Source organism: Chlorocebus sabaeus, chromosome 1, assembly GCF_047675955.1.
Source record: "Chlorocebus sabaeus isolate Y175 chromosome 1, mChlSab1.0.hap1, whole genome shotgun sequence".
Lineage (NCBI taxonomy): Eukaryota > Metazoa > Chordata > Mammalia > Primates > Cercopithecidae > Chlorocebus > Chlorocebus sabaeus.
Window position 1 is genome coordinate 57,151,799 of NC_132904.1, and position 23,268 is coordinate 57,175,066.

Genomic DNA, 23,268 nt, shown 5'->3' on the forward strand with positions numbered 1-23,268 from the left:
GGAGACATCCTGAGAGACAGAGTCGTAGGCTGGAACATAAAGGATATTGTATGCTTTGCTAACAAGTTAAGTTTCATTGTGAAGGCTTGAGAGAGTACTGAAAGACTGAAACGAATCTCTTTGGGATCATCTGCTTTTTATTTACCAAGATATCGCTTACACAAATGTGTTGTGAACAAGAATGAAGGCAGTAAAGTAAATAGGTCAATAAAATAGAAAGGAAAAATGACTAGGTCCTTGACTAAAGTAGGGATGCTGAGAATAGTAAAAAGGAGATAAAGAGATAAAATTGGGAGTTAAATTGTAGATAGGCTCAATAAGATTTTATTAGTTGTGATAAAATAAGAGGAAGAAGACTAGGAGGGCTCACAAGTTGCAGACACAAGAGACTGGGTGGATGGTGGTGTCACTCCCCAGATACACAATCTGGAAGGAAAGAATGCCAAAGAAAAGAATGAATGAATTTGTTATGGGGAAGGCTGGGTTTGAGGTACTTGTGGAATTTCCAACTGAAGACTCATTGAATTGTGGTCTAGATGTCTTCTGAGAGATCTGTCTATAAGTCTAGGTATTAGAGGCATTTTAACACGCTCATTATATACAGAAAAGAATGTAAGTAATTTCCCAGAGAGTTAAGTTGAACCATTCTCTTTTTTATGCAGAAGACACATGAAAACAAAAACAATCCTGTAGGACATCAATATATGAAGTCACTGTGAATGAGTCTGAGGAACAACCAAAGAAAGCTGGGAATGTGTGATATAAAATCCTCTAACAAATTAATACTCACATTTCTTTCAACAGGAACAATTCACAGAGAAGATGGGGATTGGAAACCATACCACAGTGACAGAGTTTATTATTTTGGGGTTAACTGAGGATCCTACACTTCGTGACATCTTCTTTGTGATATTTCTAGGAATCTACATTGTCACCTTAATAGGCAATATTGGCATAATCACTTTAATAAGAAGCTGTTCCCAGCTTCACACTCCCATGTACCTGTTCCTCAGCCACTTGGCTTTTGTGGACATAGGGCTGTCCACAGTAGTCACACCTATAATGCTTATGGGATTCCTAAGACATGGAGTGGCCCTCCCTGTTACTAGCTGTGTAGCCCAGCTCTATTCTGTAGTCATGTTTGGGACGTCTGAATGCTTCCTACTGGCGACCATGGCCTGTGATCGCTATGTGGCCATCTGCTCACCCCTGGTGTACTCCACCCACTTGTCCCCCAGAGTCTGCATCCTCTTAGTGGTGACTTGCTACCTGGGTGGATGTGTGAATGCCTCAACATTTACTAGTTGTTTATTGAGTCTGTCTTTCTGTGGACCAAATCATATAGATCATTTTTTCTGTGATTTCTCTCCTTTGTTGAAACTTTCCTGCTCAGATATCTCCATTCCTGAAATGATACCTTCCATCTCTTCTGGATCTATCATTGTGGTCACAGTATTTGTTATAGCCATCTCCTACATCTATATCCTCATCACCATCCTGAAGATGCGCTCCAACGAGGGGCGCCACAAGGCTTTCTCCACCTGCACCTCCCACCTCACAGCGGTTACTCTCTACTATGGAACGATTACCTTCATTTATGTGATGCCCAAGTCCAGCTACTCAACTAGCCAGAACACATTGATATCTCTGTCCTACACAGTGGTAATCCCCATAATGAACCCCTTTATCTATAGTCTGAGGAACAGAGATGTAAAGGAGGCACTAAGAAAGGCAACTGTCAGAATATATTCTTAGGATTAATTCACAGCATTTCAGACAACCTATAAAGTTTTCATTATCGGTATCACACTTAGGACCTACCAAATACTGCTTAACTGACTGCTTAAAATAAAATTATATTTATTTGTTCTAATTTTCACTTTTAAATACTTGTAGACCAATTGGGAGACACCTAGACATCAGTAATAATGATAGTAATATTTATTACTATTATTAAACTCTTATAGATGCCAAGCATTTTTCCCTTATTTATTTTGCAAACAATAGCTTTTACTTACTCTGTGCCAGGTCCTATTCTAAGCATGTTACATATGTTAACTCATTGATTCCTCACAACAACCCTATGAAGTGATGCCACTATTTGTATTTCACAAATAAATCATCTGGGCATAGAGACATTAAGTGGAGTGTCCAAAGTCATGACGTTAAATATGGGACCAGTAAGTATTTGAATCAAGAAAGTTTGATTCCAAACCATTATTTTTCTTCATTTAATTTTCTCAGCAATCCTATGATGCAGGAATAAATTTCCCATAATTTACAGCGGAGAAAACTGTATTGAAAGATACAGTAGTTTTTACAGATAGATGTAAACTTAAGTCCTCTGTTTCCAGGATCCATGCACTTAACCTATATCAAACCATGACCATCGGCCTAATGACATCAACATTGCTACTGAGCTAGAGGATTTGGGCAGGACAATCAAGCTTAAGCTGTAACTTTGTATCAATTTTTTGAACAAACCCTACCACTAGATGGTCTAGGTCGTGTAGGCTCTGAATGAGGGTGAAAATTTGAAAGCTGGATTGGTTGTCATCTTTTAGGAGATCAGATCTTAACACCAAGACCACATGATTTAGCTAGTAGTTTATCTATATTTTAAAGCACATTAAAAACAAATAGTCTCCTTAAATATAATGTAATATTTATTTGTAGCAATTAAAAGCAGTGTCCTTTAATTCTTTTTTTTTTTTTTTTTTTTTTTTTTTTTGAGACGGAGTCTTGCTCTGTGTGGCCCAGGCTGGAGTGCAGTGGCATGATCTTGGCTCACTGCCAGCTCCGCCTCTCAGATTCACGCCATTCTCCTGCCTCAACCTCCCAAGTAACTGGAACTACAGATGCCCACCACCAAGCTGGCTAATTTTTTTGTATTGTTTTAGTAGACATGGAGAATTAAAAACAGTGTCCTTTAATTCTAAACATTGCAATTAATGTGTTAACAACAATAGTAGTTCCATAGGTCTGAATTGATACAGAAATTAGAACATGTTTTAAAAAAAAAACAAACAGAAATGTTGTTGCATATCACATTAACTAAATGTTTTTCTTGGAGAATGATTTATTTTCATTTACATTATCACCATAAGACTAGAAAGGATGAGGAGAGGTCTGCTGGAATACAGAAACTACCAATTCCAAGCAAATATCGAAACAACTGTTTCTGGTATCTGGGAGGAAGACTTAGAATCCAGTTGTCCTTTTTACCTCAGTGTAATGGAGAGAGAGAAGTGAGGGTTGGGAAACATAGGAAATTTTTTTAACAAAATGAAAAGTATTTAAAATATGCTGTTCAGTGAAAATATAGAGTATCTATAATATTCTGGCAAATTTTTAAATAGAAAATACAGAACAAGGAGTGAAAGGTAACAAGGAAAAACTAAAACACAGGAAATGAATAAATAATGGGGTTTTAGACACATTCCATTTTGAGTTTCTCTTGTTTTAATACTTTATAATAAAAAAACATTAAAAGTAGAGAAAGTTTAATAGTATATGCAAAAGACTTGACACATACTAGGCACTCAAAACCATGTGGATATTTTGAATACAGGCAGAACATAGCTACCTGAATTTCCCCTTTGAGTAGTGGGAGAGTATATTCTCCTTCCCATTTATGGACAGTAGAACTGTAGCCACATTGTAAATCCCTGTGACCTTGGCAGGGTCTTCCAACCCTTTAGTCATGCATCTTGCACATTAGAGGGATGCAGAACCTAAGGTACTCTTTTCTTAATGTTGTTGGAGACAGTTCAGTTCAACATTATGATTTCCTGAGCACTTATTTAATGTCAGGTATTGTGCTGATTTAAAAAAAAAAAAGCCATTGTCTGATCTCTAAATACTTACTATATTGTATAAAACATATGTGTCCCCGCCTAGAAGCAGCTTCTCCATTCCTTCTCGAATCTCTGTTGAATTTGGCCCATCTGCCTTTACTCCAGCTTCCACCACTCCATCAGGGTGACCCAGAAGTCCTACAAAGTGTCCACCTCTGGTCCGGGACTTTCAGCAGGGGCTCCTACAAGAGTGGGCCCAGAGCCCACATCAGCCTCTTGAGCTTCGGTGGGCAGTAGCAGCAGCTTCTGGGGCGACAGGGCCCCAGGATAGGTTTGGGTGGAGGCTATGCTGGTCGGATAATATGGGGGCACAACCACTGTCACGGTGAGCCAGAGCCTGCTGAGCCCCATAAGCTGGAGGTGGACCCCACAGGGCTAGGAAAAGCTGAAGCTGGAGGTAGAGTTTGGCAATATGCAGGGGCTGGTGGAGGACTTCGAGTAAATGTAAGGATGAGATCAACACGTAGACAGAAATGGAAAATGAATTTCTTCTCATCAAAAAAGATGTGGATGAAGCTTACATGAAAAAAGTAGAGCTGGAGTCTCACCTGGAAGGGTTGACTGACGAGATCAACTTCCTCAGGCAGCTGTGTGAAGAGGAGATCTTTGAGCTGCAGCACTGGACTTTAGACACATCTGTCATCCTGTCCATGGACAACAGCAGCTCCCTGGACATGGATGGCATCATCTCCAAGTCCGCGCTTAGTTGCGGAGATGACCAGCCACAGCCGGGTGAGGCTGACAACTTGCACAGGATCAAGTGTGAGGAGATGCAGACGCTGGTGGGGAAGCATCGGGATGACCTGTGGCACTCGCAGGAGATCTCCAAGACAAACTAGAACATCAGCCGGCTCTAGGCTGAGACTCAGGGGCTCAGAGGCCAGGGGACTTCCCTGGAAGCCACCATCATGGATGGCTTGCAGCGTGGGGAGCTACTGGTTAAGGATGCCAGTGCCAAACTGGTGGAGCTGGAGGCCCTTCGAGCCAGGAAGGCCTTGCCCTACAGCTGCAAGGAGCTGATGAAGGTCTGGCTGGTCCTGGACAGTGAGATCGACACCTACAGTACACTGGGAGAGGGCAAGGAGAGCCGGCTGGAATCTGGAATGCAGAACATTAGTATCCACATGAAGACCATTGGAGGCTACTCAGGTGGGCTGAGCTGGCAAGCTCTTGCCTCAGCTATGGCCTGGGCTCCTTCCAGTCCAACTTTGGCTCTGGCGGGGTCTCCAGCTCCTTCAGCCACACCAGCTCCTCCAGGATCTTGGTTGTGATGAATATCAAGACCTGAGATGGGAAGCTGGTGTCTGAGTCCTCTGATGTCCCACCCAAGTGAATGGCCTCTGTAGTCTCTCCCATCCTACCCCTTCCTGTGGCTGTTCCAGAGCTTATGAGGGAGGCAGCTGTGCAGAGAAGAATAGAGAACAGGAGACCCATCTGAGGCCAAGCCCTAGCCCTCAGCCCACCCTTGTGGGGAGTTCTGCCTTAGGTACCCCCTCTTGCCCATGCCCCCAACTAAAAATCAATTTAATTTAATTTATTAATTATTTTTTTCCAAAATAAAGTCACAGCTAACTCTACCAACTTACAAGACAGCCAGCAAACAAACAACAACAACAATACCAAAAAATAAAACACATCCATATTTACTTGTCTAGAAGTAATTTGGTACTCACAACATGGTAAGTGCAATGAGGAGTATGCCTAAAGAAAGGACACTTTTCCTAACCACTATTGTAGAATAACACTTTCTGGAGAATAAAGCACTAAAACTTGGTCTTACAACATGACTAGATTAATAAGGTAAGGCAGTGGAAAGGTGTTCCAGGTATTAGAAGTTGCATTATCAATGGCACACAGGAATAAAATAGCAGGTGTTTGGGAAATTACAAGTCATTCTACATTTATGAAGCTTTCAGTATGGGGTGAAAAGAAGTGGAAATAGGTGATGTCTATATGAAACAGGTCATAAAAAGCCTTACATTTGATGTGAAAGTATATTTTATGCAATAATGAACTATTGAAAGCCTTTTGTAAAATGGTTAGATATGTTTAGATCATTCTGACAACAAAGTAAAGCATATCTTTGAGGATGCCTGGTTAGGTAACAATCTACAGTAGTCCAGTAGACAAAGGATAAAGATTTGAATATCAGTAATAGAAAAATACAAAACAAGGAGAGAACAACCTTGAGAAAGATTTAGGGGAGATGATTGGTAGAAATTGTTGATTGTTGGATGGGGGATTAGATAGAAGGAATAATTTGGATAACTCCCATGGTCCCAACTTAGGTGAGGGAGTGCTCTTACTGACACCAGTCTCCCATTTAAAGTCCCAGGTTAGGGTAGGAAAGAGAGTAGTGTCTGTAAAATCTGTAAATTCTTTCAGTACACACACTGCCATCAGAAGAGCAGATATTGTGAGACTCAAAGGCCAGCTTTAAGGATTAAAGTTTCTTAATCTCACATAGACCAGTCTTCTCCAATTTCTGAATTCAACTCTAAATGCCCTGACCTCTTGATCCTTTCTGCCCTGCTTTTTCACCATAATAATGAACATTTGTAAGTAGGCAGCTTTTTGTCTTTTTCCTGAGGTCCTAACCCTGGTCCTTATCTTTTGATAAACAACATCTCCAACAGTCCTGTAAAAATTTCAGGTGTATCCTGATTCCCATGACATCTTGTAGCATTAGTTATGCAAACTTTGCGGTCCTGAGTATAAAGATTAGCCTCCTTTGGATAGTTTGGATTCACGTCTCAAAGTTTAGAGTGTTCACAGGTCTCCTGCATTTTATGCCAGTTATCATTTAAGCCTTCATAATTGTCAATTAATTCAAGTCAAAGGCCAGTGATAAGCAAGAACTTTCTGATCTGTTAAGATTTGTATATCCTTGTTGGCATGTTTGTATGAATAATTCAGGGAGAAAGTAGAGGACTGACCACAAACATTGATAATTTCCTGTCATTGTGATCTCCAAGCCAATGAGGGATATTTGATCAATGCCTTAAAATTGTTTGACATGTAGATATAGGATAATCATTTATCCATTTATTTCAAAAATATTTGTTGAGAATTTATCATAGTCGAGAACTGAGTAAGCACTGAAGGTATATTGATGAATAGAAAAGACTTTGCATGAAATTTAGATTTCGGCAAAAACACTAGAAAATAAATCAACATTATAAATACAGAATATGGTAAGTGATGTGGAAGAAACAAATCAATAAGGTTAATATGACCGTTAAGGGTAAATGTGGTGATATAAGTGGTACTATAGGTAAAGTGACAGGGAAGGCCACGTGGGGCAGGTGATATTTGAGTAGAAGATGGAATGATCAGAAAGACCCATAGAAGGAGAGTGGAGTCGGGGAAGCTGCCAGACAGGAAACAAGATATGCAAAGATCCTGATATTCTCAAAAAATAAAAAGAAGACAATGGTAAACCAGATGAAGAGAGGTATACCAAAAGGGTTAGATCATGCGTGGGGAGCATCACATGCCATGGAAAAGTGTTTGGATTTTATGCCAAAACGAATGGGAAGCACCAAATGTTTTCTAAATGGGTGTAGCCTAATTGCAATTCACACTTTTAAAGAATACCTCTATTGTTGTATGTAAAAATTGACTATAAAAACACATTTTATTATATTACACTATTTCATGAGTCAGAAATTAAGATTGGGTTTAGCTTGGCAGTTTTACTCTACATAGCATTAATGAGGATCACTTAGTGATATCCAGATGGCATCTTTGCATGTCTACAGAATCAAAGATGGCATCATTCAAATGCCCAGCACCTTCACAGGGATGGTTTGAAAGCCTCTTCCTCTCCATGTAGTCATAGGATCATTCTATATGGTCTCACTAGCAATTTAGTTGGATTTCTCACTAGTGGCTCAAGACTTTAATAGCAAGTGTTCCAAGAGATTAAAAGAAATCTGCAGTGTTTACTATCACCTAGCCTCAGGAGACCTAGACATCTTGTCTACCTTTGTCTACTGGTAAAGCAAATTAGTAATTTCAGTCCAGATTCAAGAGAAGGGAAATTAGATTGCACCTGTCAATAAAAGAAGTAGCAATGATGTTATAGCCATCTCCAGCCTACCACAATCCCTCTGGCCACAATTATTTATATATTTCCTACATGTCAAATTACATTTATACATCCCACAATCCTCTAAAATATCATACAATTACAGCATCACAATTAAGTCCATCATCATGGGATTTAAACCAAGTTCAGACTTGGGTGAGTTTCCTTGGGCACAGCTTCTGAAATACAGTCACTCTTGATTGAAAGACATGCGAACTAAAGAGACAAGTCATCTGCCTCGTATATACCCAACAGACACTGTTGATGCAGGGGTAGAAAAACTGCAGTGAACACTCCCATTCATAAGGGGGGAATACAGGAGTCATGTAGCAATCACTGGCCCATTGCAATTCCAAAACCCAACTAGACAGATACTGCCATCTTCTTGATCAGGGCCCAATCCTGCTCCTTGTTAATAAATCTCTGTGTCTCTTGGCTCTGCCTTCTGAGTTTTTGGTTCCATCCTCTGACTCATTGTTCCTTTTCCAGAAAAAAAAAATAGCCTATGTTATAGCTGAGTAGTTTTCTTGGCCTATTTCCTAATTATTTTAGGTCAAGAGTCCAAAACTTCTTTTTACTTTGCACCATCCCTGTCCCTTTCAGTCTAAGCTGGTATAATTTCTTTAAACACACAGTGGGAGTCATCATGAAAATACAAATGAAATATCAAGGAGATTCTACTCTTCACCCACTAGGATGGCTAGAATTTAAAAGTATGATAATAAAAAGTGTTGGTGAGGATGTGGAAAAATTGAAACCCTCATATACTGGTAGGTATTTAAAACGGTGGGATCATTTTGGAAAATAATCTTCCAGTTACTCAAACTATTAAACAGAAATACCCTATGATCCAGAAATTCTAGATATATGCCAAAGAGAGATAAAAGCATATGTCCACACAAAACTCATGCATGAATGTTTATAGTAGCATTATTTACAAAACCAAAAGGTAGAAGCAACGCATGGATCCATTAACTTACAAGTGAATAAGGAAAACATAGTATATCCATATAATGGAATATTATTTAGCCATTGGAAAGAATGAAGAACTGATATATGTCTCAACATGAATGAACCTTGACAACACTACACTAAGTAAAAGAGATTAGTCACAAGAGACCACATATTATCTAAGGCCATACATATGAAATGTCCATATAGACACAGAAGGTAGACTGGTGGTTTCTTACGGCTGGGGGGATAGGAATATGTAAGGTGATACTAAAGGATACAGGGTTTCTTTTTGAGATGATTAAAACTTTCTAAAATTGACTATGGTGAGTCTTGAAAACATCTGTGCATATGCTAAGAACATTAAATTATACACTTTAAAACTGTAATTTGTATGGTATGTGAACTATATCTCATTAAAGTTGTTAAAAACAATGTGGTCTTTCTTTGTATCAAATTATAAACTACTGAATTAGACAAAATTCATACTCATAAATCTCTTCCAGTTAACTCTATCTCTGGAGGTTTATGTGGTTTCTGCCAGAAACCTTGTGATTTTAAAAGCTTTGTTTTTGGCCCGGCGCGGTGACTCACGCCTGTAATCCCAGCACTTTGGGAAGCCGAGGCAGGCTGATCACGAGGTCAGGAGATCCAGACCATCCTGGCTAACATGGTGAAACCCCGTCTCTACTAAAAATACAAAATAAATAAATAAATAAATAAATAAATAAAAAATTAGCCGGGTGTGGTGTCGGGCGCCTGTAGTCCCAGGTACTCGGGAGGCTGAGGCAGGAGAATGGCCTAAACCTGGGAGGCGGAACTTGCAATGAGCCGAGAACGCACCACTGCACTCCAGCCTGGGCGACAGAGCCCGACTCTGTCTCAAAAAAAACCCAAAAAACAAACAAACTAACAAAAAACCAACAAACTTTGTTATTTAGAAAGAAAAAAGAGGGTCTTTAAAGCATGCCATTAGGATTCTTAGAAGGACATAGATTAGCTTAAAGGGTCAGAGAGGCCTTAGATCTTTCTGAGGTCTCAACAGAGGATCTTACGGCCCCAACCTGAATTTGATCTTTGACCTGAAGTTGTTTCCTACCATGAGAATCCTTCTGGAAGATATCAGGGATGAGAAATAGCCTTATTTTCAAAGCCAGCAAGATCTAGCTTTCTTATATATTTTTTAAATGTTTCTTTGAAAAAAATCTTTAGTTCACAGATCTCTGGTTATAGTTTGCCATAGGCAACTATAAGAAGCCAGGTAATGCTTTCTACACTCTTCCTGGAAACCTTCCCAGACAAATCTGAGAGTATATTAGATATCCTTTCTCTTTTCCAATTTGTCACAGGTGGCAATATTATCAAACTTTCCATCACTACTCAGCAAATGTGTTTTTTATCAGCTCTTAAAAATATTTTCCTTACTATTTTTCCAACCATTACCATCTATTACTGTTGAATGTAGAAACATGTTAGGTCATAGAGAAATTGAGGTTGCATATATAAATTTTGGAGCAAACAATGTCTAAGTGGTGCTATGGTTTGAATGTATGTCCTTCAAAATTCAGGTTTGCTAATGTGATAATACTGAGAGGTGGAGCCTTTAAAAGCTGATTGGGCCACAAAAGTTCATCTCTCATAAATAGAATTAAGTATCCCTTTTAAAAGGCTTGACAGAAGGAGGCCACCTCTTCTTGCCCTTCTCACTTTCCCCATGTAACACTGCAGTATTCTTTCCTTCCAGAGAGTGCAGCCCTCACTAGTCACCAAATGCCAGGGCCTTGATATTGGACTTCCAGCCTTCAGAATTGTGAGAAAAAAATTCATATTTTAAATAAATTACCCGGTCTGTGGTATGCTGTTATAGCAGCACAAAATGGACTAAGACAAGTGGTATTGTCTTAAAAATCATAAAATTGCATGAGATCAATAAGTGGCTATAAATGTAAGGATGTATATGATAAGTTATAAGGTAGTCTAACATTTAAAGGTCTGATAGAGTTGCAATCTTCAGGAAAGATGAAGACAAATGGACAAGAGAGGTAAGGAAAAACCCAAATTGGGAATGTGAGATTGCAGAATACAAAAAAGAAAGTGATTCAAGATGGGAGAGGGCGGGTACTTGTTTAATGATTCTGAGGTTTAGCAGAGGGGTGAGTGTAGGTAATTTAGCAAGAGCAGTTTCAGAGTGGATTGAAGCCAGGTGGGAATGTCGTTGAGATGGAACTGATAGTGAAAATAATTTCAGCAAAAGGGTAGGCCGTGAGGCCAGAAGTGGGGAGGATATTTCAGGAATAGTGAGTAACTCACTTTTGCAGGGTCATTGAGTTAGTGGAGGAGAATAGGGAATTATAACGCTGAAAAACTAGTATGGTTATACTGAGGAATTCTTTAAAATCTGACTAAACATTTATGAACGTGAGCAAGATGGCTAAAAGTAAATAAAAGTGACTAAAAATTTAGACCTGAACTTGAATGCATTAAGTCCCATCTGGTGTTGATAATTTATTGATGATCAAACCAGATATATATATATATATATATAGGGAAATATATATATATGTTGAGAAATCAGCTGTAATTAAAAATCCACCTGTGCAAATCTGTAAACCAATGTGTAAGTTGTTTGTGAGACTAGGTGAAAGAATATAGAGTGTGCTGCAGTTACATCTCAGCTGTTCTAAGAGGATTCCATTTCATACTTGAGTTCTTTAAAAACATTGTCCATCGTTACTATCATCTGCACATTTTAAGAGGAAATGTTTTCTAATAAAGTGGAAACATCTATGAAGAAAGTGGGTGAAACTAAAAGGCCCTAGAAATGTCTGCTCATTCAAAATTTTTGTGATAAAGTATATAGATAAAAATGAATAGGTCAAAATGAAAGCTTATCTATACACATACCTCCGCGTCTTCAGCATATTATTTTTATGCTGAGTCTAAAGAATAATTGCCCAAGAACTTCTGTCTTAAAATATGTTAGTAAAGAAATCTAAACATTTGTGTGAATATATAACTTAATTTCTTTTGTAATCTATAAGTATATATTTTGATATGTATGATACATAATACTTTGTAATACAGTCATACATAGTATTAACAATGGGGATATGTTCTGAGAAATGAGTTGTTAGGCAATTTCGTCATTGTGCTAACATCATAGGGTATACTTACCCAAACCTAGATGGTATAGCCTACCACACATACAGGCCACATAATATAGCTTATTACTTCTAGGCTACAAACCTGTACTGCATGTTGGTATACTGAAAACTGTAGGCAATTGCAACAAAATGGTAAGTATTTGTGTATCTAAACCTATCTCAACATAGAAAAAGTCAAGGAAAAATATGGCATAGAAAAATAAAAATGGTACACTTGTATAGGGCACTTATGAATGGAGCTTGCAGGAATGGGAGTTGCTCTGGGTGAATCAGTAAGTGAGTGGTAAGTGAATACGGAGGCCTAGGACATTCCTGTGTAATAGACTACATTAATACACCTTAGCTTACTGTAACATTTTTACTTTATAAATCAAATTTTTAAAACCTTTCTGACTCTAAATTTTAATTTTTATTTTTCTGTCTGTTACCTAGGCTACAGTGCAGGGGCACGATCGTCACTCACTGCATCCTTGACTTCCCAGTCTCAGGTGATCCTCCTACCTCAGCCTCCTGACTAACTAGGACTACAGGCATATGTCACCATGCCTGGCTAATTTTTGTTGTATTTTTTTGTAGAGTCAGTTTCACCATGTTGCTGAATCTTGACTCAAACTCCTGGGCTCAAGTGATCCTTCCATCTTGGCCTCCAAAAGTGCTAGGATTACAAGTGTGAGACACTGTGCCTTTTTGACTCTTTTGTAATAACACTTAGCTTAAAACACAAATACATCGAACAATGGTTTAAAAAATATTTTCTTTCTTTGTATCCTTATTCTATAAACTTTTTCTATTTTTAATTTTTTAAATTTTAAACTATTTTGTTAGAAACCAAGACCTAAATGCACACACTAGCCTAGACCTATACAGTTATGATCAGCAAAGTCACTGTCTTCCACCTCCACATCTTGTCCCACTGGAAGGTGTTCAGGAGCAATAACACGAATGGAGTTGTCAACTCTTATGATACAATGACTCCTTCTGGAGTATCTCTTGAAGGACCTGCCCAAGGCTGTTTTACAGTTAAGTTTTTTCATGTAAAGCGAGTATACTCGAAAATAACAATCAAAAAGTAGAGTAGATATATAAATCAGTAATATAGTCATTTATTATCATTATCGAGTATATGTATTGGATGTAATTGTATGTGCTATACTCTTATATGATTGGCAGCACAGTAGGTTTATTTAGACCAGCATCACTACAAACATGTGAGTAACACACTGCTCTACATTATGATGGCTATGGTATTACTAGGTGATAGGAATTTTTTAGTCCCATTATAATTTTATGAAACTGTTATATATGTGGTCTATTGTTGATCAAAACACTGTTATGTGCTGCATGACTGTACATAAAGTCGTATGTGAATTCAATATTTCAGCTTCAATACATAACTTCAAATGTAAAAATTATGATAGTAGCACCCAAGAACATGAGGCAGGTGGTAAAAGACTCTTTGTACCAAGAAGCCAGGCTAAGATGGATATTATTTTGTGTCCTGCTTTTGTCGGGACCATTAGGACTGCTGCTTTTAGGCCTGAATGGTACACATCTAGGGGATTCTGACAAATGAATGTGCCTCTAGACAAGGCCCAAGTGTTTAGAGATTGCTGCAGACCAGGAATGGGACAAGACTAGTGGCCACCAAGACATGGCCACGTGGGAAGCATACGGTCTTGTGGGTACATACCCCATATGATGGTTTTCCTGTTTTTGTTTTTTTGTTTTTGTTTTGTTTTGTTTTTTGAGACAGCGTCTCACTCTATTGCCCAAGTTGGAGTGTAGTGGTACGATCTTGGGTCACTGCAACCTCCACCTCCCGGGTTCACGCCATTCTCCTGCTTCAGCCTCCCTACTACAGCTGCGTGCCACCACACCCGGCTAATTTTTTGTATTTTTAGTAAAGACGGGGTTTCAACATGTTAGCCAGGATGGTCTCAATTTCCTGACCTTGTGATCTGCCCGCCTCAGCCTCCCAAAGTGCTGGGATTACAGGCATGAGCCACTGCGCCTGGCCAATGGTCTTCCTGTTTTAGAGGAAGGTAAGAATGAAACTTCTTTTACCATCAGCTTAACATAAAGGTTGACATTCTTAGAGACAATGGAGGAAACTGGCACAAAAGAAAACAAGAAACTAAACCCAGAATATAAAAACAATTCCAGACTCTTGGTAAGGGAGAAGCCTGCCCCACTGGAGAATCATAAAACAAAGAGAATCCACTATACAATTGAGGGTCATAAGCCTGCTATTTTCATTTTCTCTAGACAAAGAAGTACATCTTAGTAAAAATCTTTGCTATTGAGAGTTACATGGATGAAGGTATCTGGCGCTTAAAGGGTCAACAGAACTCTTGGTTGTCTTTCCTGACTTGTACCTTGCATAGGGTGTGGTCTGCCAGGCCTGGTCTCTACTGCCCATACCTGCTGATTTACCCTATCTTCTGGCCTGAGAGGAACACAATTTTTGAGCTTATGAGTAAGCCAAGATCTGACCAATTAAACATTCAAATAGATGTATATTAATTCTCCAAAAGGCCTATAAGACTTCCCCAGATTTTATCAGGTAGAATAAGTTGTCCTCTCCTGTATATTCCCCTAACAGTCATTCCAAATTTGAGATTGAACCCACCTAGGGGTTTCTTTGGAAATGGTAGATTTTTGTTTACTAGGACTGGAGAAGACAATCAGCCTAGAATGGGCAGGAGCCAAGAATGCTACATATTTGCAATACACAGTCACACACACACACACAATAAAGCATTTTCTTGCCCAAATGTCAAGGAAACTACTGTTAAGAAACATAACATGTAACACTTTGTTCATACCATTTGAATAGAAACCACTGTATTTTTTTTTAAATTTTAGCTTAAGTTCTGTGATACATGTGCAGAATGTGCGGGTTTGTTACATAGGTACACATGTGCCACGGTGGTTGGCTGCACCTATCAACCAATCATCTAGGTTTTAAGCCCTACCTAACATGCATTAGATATTTGTGTTAATGCTCTATCTCCCCTTGCCTCCCATCCCCCGACAGGCCCTGGTGTGTGATGTTCCCCTCCGTCACATGAGATGATCAATGAGAAAAATGTCCGTATTTTCTCATTGTTCACCTCCCACTTATGAGCAAAAACATGCAGTGTTTTGTTTTCTGCTCCTGTGTTAGTTTGCTGAGAATGATGACTTCCAGCTTCATCCATGTCCCTGCAAAGGACACGAATTCATTCTTTTTTTATGGTTGCGTAGTATTCCATGGGGTATATGTGCCACATTTTCTTTATCCAGTCTATCATTCATGGGCGTTTGGGTTGGTTCCAAATCTTTGCTATTGTAAATAGTGCTGCAATAAACATACACATGCATATGACTTTATAGTAGATTGATTTATAATCCTTTGGGTTTATACCCAGTAATGGGATTGCTGGGTCAAATGGTATTTCTGGTTGGAACATTTATTTCATTATTGTGAACTTCTTAAAAGAAAAGTACATGACGCATACAACTTCATTTCTTTAGTTCATAGCCTAGTGCTAGGAATATGAAAGATATTACATAAATATTTATTGAATTAGAGTTAATATTTAACAAATAAATATTTGTTGAGTGCTCGCTCTGTACCAGACACTGTGCTTTGAGCTGAGGATAATTAGGCCAGCCTCCCACATCACTATTTTGCCCACCCACCAAAGTTTGTACAACTGTACTTCCAACTCCCAATGGCCTGTTAACTCTTATCTTCTTTATGTCTCAGTTTAAATGTCATTTTGCAAGTGAAATTTTCCTTGATCCTCAAAAAAGATATCATGAAGAATTAGGGCTGAGAAAAAAAAGCCAGAGGCTGGGGCTTTTGACAGTGCAGCAGGATGGGCACACAGAGGTTGGGGGTCAAAGATGTCAAGGCAGCTAAGACTCGACAGACCAAGATCCTGCAGAGGAATAAACTGCAGATAATTTAGTCTGAAATGTGATGTGTAACTTCCCATTAAGAAATTTAACTACTCCTAAGCTGCACTGGGCTGGCAGAATATCAAAACACTAAGCAGGAAGCAGCCTGTAGGAGGCTGAAGATCTGAGCAGATTTCAACCTTCTGAAATGCTGATATGATAGAGTTTGATAAAAATACCATTTAAGATGGAGGGGACTGAGAATACTCCAAGCTTTTATGTGAGGCTCGTAAAGTGCTACACCTTACCTGGAAATAAGACCAGCCTTGATGTGTCGCTGAATTCAGTTTGCCAGTATTTTATTGAGCATTTTTGCATCAGCAAAAGGGAGTTTATTAAGGAGAATTGATTCACACGATCACAAGGTTAAGTCCTACAATAGGCCATCTGCAAGTTGAGGAGCAATGAAGCCAGTGGTGGATCAGCCCGAGTCCCAAACCCTCAAAATGAGGGAAGCCCACAGTACAGCCTTTAGTCTGTGGCCAAAGGCCCAAGAGCCCTTGGCAAACCATGAGTATAAGTCAAAGAGTCCAAAAGCTGAAACACGTGGAGTTTGATGTTTGAAGGCAGGAAGCATCCAGCATGGGAGAAAGACGAAGGCCGGGAGACTCAGAAAGAAAGAGTGTCAAATTCTGGGATTCAGAACACAAAAACATGTGTCCACGAACATAAACCACATTCTCTAATATCAACTCTTTCTTTTCTACAGGCAATATTTTGCTCTCACACATACCTTCTCTTTTTTTCATTCTTCAGTTGATTCAGAACTTGGGAGGGGAAAATGAGTTTAAATATAAATCCTCTCCCAGAAGGACTGTAACAGTGCCAGATGCAGCCATACCCTCTACATCTGTGTGATTGAATTAATTGAGCCCCTTAGAACTGAAGAACAGAGGACAGATTTCTGCATGGACTTATCATAAGCAATTGGGAAGCACTTAATTCTCCAGACAAAAGAGACTTAGGTGAGGATAGATTAATATATGACATATCTTTGTTTTGAGAGAAGGAAAAGGAGGGAGGGAGGCTGACCATTTAGACGGGTACACAGTGAGGGCCACGCCAAGTCTGTTGGAGTACTAGTCCTCACAAAAGGTGACATTTGTGAGGTGACCATATTAAGAAAAGAAACAGAGGAGAAACAGTTTGGGGAGAAATACGATAAATCCGGTCACAGCACGCTGAGTGTGAGGGTCCTAGGGAAAAGGTCAATGAAGTCTATCTGTCCTCCAAGGAAGGTTGCATTTGGAGATAGGAATACTGTTAACCACATAGGGGACAGCTGACCCCACTGGAGAAAATGAGGTCTCCCTTGGGTTCCATGGGGAATGGGGATAAGGACAGAGATCTGAGGATGTACCCTGGTCAAGAGTGAAGTGTGGAGGGTGAGATGAAGAAGAGGCTGACAGAAAGAGTCCATGAAAACCTTCAACCACCAGAGTTCAGTGTTCTCACCATGATGCTAAGATGGTTCTTTCTCAGACTGAAGTTACACCTTTGAGTGCCCTCTCTTTGGAAAGGGCCACGTCTGTGCTAACATTAACCCCAGAATTATTGCATTGGGGGGATTATAGGCCCATAATTAATGCAAGTAAAGAGGTATAAACAGGGAAACAGGACCAGAGAAATTGCACAATATGACTTCTAGACAGAAGAAGAGAAGATTTCCTTGATCTGGTCAGTGAAGAACCCAGGAATGGGAGATTGGACTGTAAAATGAATGGTCGCTCCCTACTGTCTTGGGATCTGTATGACATCATTACTATACTAATAATGCAAATATATTAAGTAAAATGTTAATCAGAAATTGTTGTGGAAGAAGCACTGGAGGGAATCAATGTAGAGACAATTGCCTTAATCAGACTGGGTCACAAGCCCCTACAAAAAGGAAAGTTGAAGAAGCAGTGATGATGGGCACCTTTTTGAGAGACACTGTAAAAATGTGTGGCAGATATATGTTTTGCCTGGATCATAATTTCATGTCTCCTATCTATAAGCTGTTGGTCAAAGAAAGTCTCACTATCTAAAGAAACGTCTGCTTTCAAAATCCAACTCTAGTGCTCATCTGTTAAGACTTCATTTATAAAAAGAGTTAGCTGAGATTTATTCAGAGTTTCTTCTGTGCTGTGTGGGTTGTATTTCTTAATGGCCAAATACAGGAATCATAATTTTTGCTCTGGCTTAAATAAAAGAAAAAAAATAGAAGCTTTTTGACTCTCAGATTGCCATTTTCAAAAGTTTAAACATCCATGGACCACAGCAGAGTAGGACATTTAAAGAAAGTAACCTGGACTGCCTGACTTGTTAACATTACCATTGATTACACATCTATTGGAAATTCCTTTCCCAGATGTTGTTTTATAAGATGGGATTTAGAAAAAGTTGATCTTTGAAATATGTCTGTTTGTGTCTCTATTTAATTAGAACTCTGTAATTGGTGAATGGGGACATCTCGTTAGAAGCTGTTTTCTGAAGTAGTCTTACCTTGACAAATCTACGTTTAATGATTCCAGGCTGGGCACAGTGGCTCATGCTGTAATCCTAGCGCTTTGGGAAGCCCAAGGCGGGCGAATTGCTTGAGCTCAGGAGTTCAAGACCAGCCTGCCCAACAGGGTGAAACCCCGTCTCTACCAGAAATACAAAAATTAGCCAGATGTGGTGGTGCACACCTGTAGTCCCAGCTACTCAGGAGGCTGAGGCGGGAGAATCGCTTGAAACTGGGAGGAGGAGGTTACAGTGAGCCGAGAAGAGATTGTGCCACTACACTGCAGCCTGGGTGACAGAATGAGACTCCATCTCAAAAAAAAAAAAAAAAAAAAAAAAAAAAAGACTCCAGCAGATGTCCATATAAATTACACAATTACCTTTGTACATGGAAGTAAGCATTGGCTTTCTATATTTATACAAGCTCTTCACTATATAAGTGATATAGTCAATGACAAACATAAATAGAATATTAAGCGCAAATGTCTCCCAAATCATTGGTTTTGTTATTTATGGATTATACCTGATTTAATTCAGGAAAACCAATGTGTTCTTGCCATCAATTTTCTCATGGCCTCTTTCACCTCCTTATTCCTAAGACTGTAGATGAGGGGGTTCAGCATGAGAATCATCACCGTGTAGATCACAGATGCCACCTTGACCTGATCCGCTGAATAGCTTGACTTGGGCATCACATAAACAAACAAAATGGTCACATAGAACAAAGTGACTGCAGTGAGGTGGGAAGCGCAGGTGGAGAAAACGTTCTTCCTTCCCTCAGTAGAGCGCATCTTCAGGATGGAGCGGAGGATGTAGATGTAGAACATGATTATGGTAAACAGCGTGCTGATAAGGACAGATGCAGAGGAGATGGCAGGGGATATTTCAGCAATGTCAACATGGCCACAAGAAAGCTTCAAGTGTGGGAAGAGGTCACAGAAAAAATGGTTGATTTTTTTTGGACCAGAGAAGGACAGGTTCATCGAACAGCCTGTAAAAGACGAAGCGTTCATGAATCCACCCAGGTAGGAGGCTCCCAGTAGGAGGAGGCAGATGACTGGGGGCATTTGGATGGAGTAAAGCAGGGGAAAGCAGATAGCTACATAGTGATTGTAGGCCATAGTGGCCAGTAGGAAGCACTCTGTGGTTCCAAACATGACATCAGAGCAAGCTGTGCTATACAGCCCGTGACAGGAATAATTGTTTTCTTTCTTAAGAAACTGATGAGCATGGTTGGTGTAACCGATGTGGTATACCCAATGTTCACAAAGCCAAATGGCTGAGAAAAAGGTACATTGGGGTGTGAAGCTTTGGGCTGCTTTGGATTAAGAGGATTATGCTAATATTTCCCACTATGGTAACTATATAAACTGTTAGAAAAACCATGAAGAAAATGGCACATAGCATAGGATTGTCTGTTAATCCCAAAATAATGAACTCTGTCACTGTTGTATTGTTTTCCGTCTCCATCTATCCATTTAACAGTGCCTATTAAAACCAGACCAGAGGAAATTAAGTTGGTTGAAATGACCCCACAGTTAGTGTATATGCCTAAATGTGATCTTATTCAATTTTTAATATGGTAACTTTGCCTTATAAAATATTTTGTGCGGACAAATTTTCCTTTCAGATTCCATAAAATAAAACTGAAGACTCATCTTGGGATCCAGCTATTTTACCCCTATTTGTATACTTTAGAGTAAGTCTAATCACCATGTGCACAAGAGATACATAAATGGATGTTTACAACAACATTTATTAAGATAACATAAACTGTTAACATATTAATAAATGTTCATAGAAAAGTCAACTCTAGGCCAGGCATAGTGGCTCATGCCTATAATTCCAGCACTTTGGGAGGCTGAGGTGGGTGGATCATTTAAGGTCAGGAGTTCGAGACCAGCCTGGCCAATATGGTGAAACCCCACCTCTACTAAAAATACAAAAATAGCCAGGTGTGGTGGTGGGCGCCTGTAATCCCAGCTACTTGGATGGCTGAGGCAGGAGAATCGCTTGAACCCGGGAAGCGGAGATTGCAGTGAGCTGAGATCATGACACCGCACTCCAGCCTGGGGAGACAGAGTGAAATTACCATCTCAAAAAAAAAAAAAAAAAAAAAAGTCAACTCTTAATTGTCCATGCCCATCCCAAATGTGTCTTTCCCAGTGCACTCTGTCTCAGTAAATGCTGCCTCGAGTTATACAATTAATTGGGCCTGAAAATTGACTTTGACATCTCTTTCTTTCTGACTTGCTCCTTTTCATAGAGTGAAAATAACCACATCCTTAATTATAATAATTGACAACAAGAGCTAGATGATGTCTACATTTAAGATGAAGAGGTCAAACAATTTTTATTATTGTTGAAAGTTAAACATCCTAGATATTTTGCAAAATATCCCAAGACTTATCTCCTATACCATACCTTGTCGTACATGTGGGATTGTGTGAAGCAATAAGAAAAACCTAGGTATCTTTATGAACTAGGATTAAATGGAAAGTGAATGGAACTATTTGGGAATCTATTTAGGTACATTTTAGTTTCACCAGTTCTAACAAGCAGCTATAGAGAAACAAGAAGTGTGAGAGTATTTGATGGGTGCTGGCAAGTTAAACTAGTAGGGAAAGAAGTAGCCAGATAGAAAAGGTAGGAAGTTATATTGAAAAAAAGATTAATTGGCATTTCAAAATGATGGTCCCTGTGTTCAAAATACAGAACATGATCAAGGAAAGGGGAGAATAGATAAGTCATATTCATTCTTTCCCATGACTCTGATCTAAAGATCAACATATTCTTTAGAATAATTTGCTTTTTCTTCAAGAAAGCCTATGTGAAGAATAATTAAGGCAACGTACCTACATAATTATCAGCAACCATGCTCTTACCCAAACACATTCTATCAAATTTCATTCAATCTAAATTACATGAGAACCATGACAACAGTATGCTCTAGTGTAAATAATACTAGGATTGTGTGCCTGAATTATTAAATTCTGGCTTTTTTTATATGTACAAGCACCCAAACCAGATATGAATTTAATATTTTTAAAGAAAATAAACACATAAAAGACACAAACATTTTCAAAGTTGAATATAGTTGCCAGCATGGAAGACAAAGTGACCAGCAGAGACACCATGGACTTTGCAGCCATGCAAACCTGGGATCAGAGTTTTTAGTTCTGCCTCTCACAGTCTGGAATCACAGGCAGGTTACAAAAACTTTCTGATCTTCTGTTTCCTTACCTATAAAAAGAAGATAATAATACATACTTCATATGATTCTTGTGTTAAAATATACAATGTGGGAAAACACCAAGCACTGTTTACACAATAAGTAGATGCTCAATTACTAAACATTTGCTTGAAATAATCAACCTGTTTCTGGTATGAATAAAATAATCAAATGTTCCTTAATCCTAAAATATAAGTATAAACTCGTGATACATTTATTGTAACACTGGAGATAGATTCAAAGGAATTGTTATCACACATCAAGGCCATATTTAAGTGAGGTTTGGGTCATCTGGGACATTATTTACTTCAATTGTAATTACAAATTAATCACTTCACTTGTTTTGGAAAATTACATTGAGGATCCATTGGGACAAAGAAATTATATGTACACATCTATTGGGACAGCGAGATAACCTGTCCACATGATCATATAAAGGCTTATGATTGCAGTATTTTCTACACACCCAAGGATTCCATGCATTTTTAAATTCAGTGATTTGAAAAAAAGAAATTATAACATTTTACTATTACTGAAGTTGAGCTTCAGATCAACATGATTAATATGGTTGCAGCAATTTGTGGCACTTCTGAAATGTGGCTATATTCAGTGGCCCAAGTTTTAATGTCACTTAGGTTTAGAAATCACCTTGGTTTGCCAGTTTAGTTTACAAACACGTATAGAATAGAATTGCAATATTCTTTTCAGCATGATGAGTAGCATACACTTTTAAAAAATTATTTGCGCATTCCACATCTTACATTTATAAGATGTGCATTCCACATCTTATATTTTCTTTCTTGTTCTAGGACACTTGATACTTGGTGGTGGTACATATTTCTCTCACCTCTCCTCATATTTCTCTCACCTCACCTCTCCTCGTTGCCCACTCTAATCCACTAATATGTATGCGTTCCAATAGAACAATGGTGCCTACACTAAAATTTTTTGTGACTTTGTCACATACAGTTGCCACATTGACTGGCAGGTTGCCATGGCACAACTGACTCTCATGGTGTTCCTGAACTATAACAGAACATTCTCTAGGTTGAAGGCCAAGTTCCTTTGGTCTTGTCCTTGAAGAACCCGTAGGTCAGCCCCTCCACATCAAGAGGACCTAACTGCTCAAACATATATGGATCCAATTTCCTTATTTTGCATGTGGCTTTTCAGTTTTATCAGCATCATTTGTTGAAGAGTTGTCCCCACCCCGCCCCATTGGCTAGTCATGGCAACCTGCACACAGATCATTTGAGCATATATGCCTGAGTTTATATCTGGAGTTCCTGTCTATCCTTCTGTTTTCCATCTGTCTTTATGCCAGTATCATACTATTTTAATTACTGTAGCTTTGTATTTTGAAATCATGAAGTGTGATGCCTCCAGCTTTGTTCTTCTTTCTGAAGATTGTTATGGCTGTTTGGGGTCTTTTATGGTTCCATATGAACTTCAGGATAAATTTTTCAATTTCTGTGAAGAATTCCATTGGGATTTTGATAGGGATTGCCTTAAATATGTAAATCATTTTGTGTAGGATGGACATTT

At 38.9% G+C, this 23,268-nt stretch overlaps 2 protein-coding genes across 2 annotated transcripts; one reads left to right on the forward strand and one right to left on the reverse strand.

Annotated features, from left to right (window-relative positions):
- Positions 1 to 774: 774 nt before the first annotated feature.
- Positions 775 to 1,755, forward strand: LOC103240967 (olfactory receptor 5P1-like). Its single transcript, XM_008007881.3, has one exon. The coding sequence runs from the start codon at positions 823 to 825 to the stop codon at positions 1,753 to 1,755; it is 933 nt and encodes a 310-aa protein (XP_008006072.3). The 5' UTR covers positions 775 to 822.
- A 17,221-nt stretch (positions 1,756 to 18,976) lies between these two features.
- Positions 18,977 to 19,961, reverse strand: LOC103241009 (olfactory receptor 5P4-like). Its single transcript, XM_008007910.3, is given in 3 exon segments — positions 18,977 to 19,659; positions 19,662 to 19,763; positions 19,766 to 19,961. Coding segments are annotated over 3 exon segments (933 nt in total). The 3' UTR covers positions 18,977 to 19,024.
- Between the last annotated feature and the right edge of the window lie 3,307 nt (positions 19,962 to 23,268).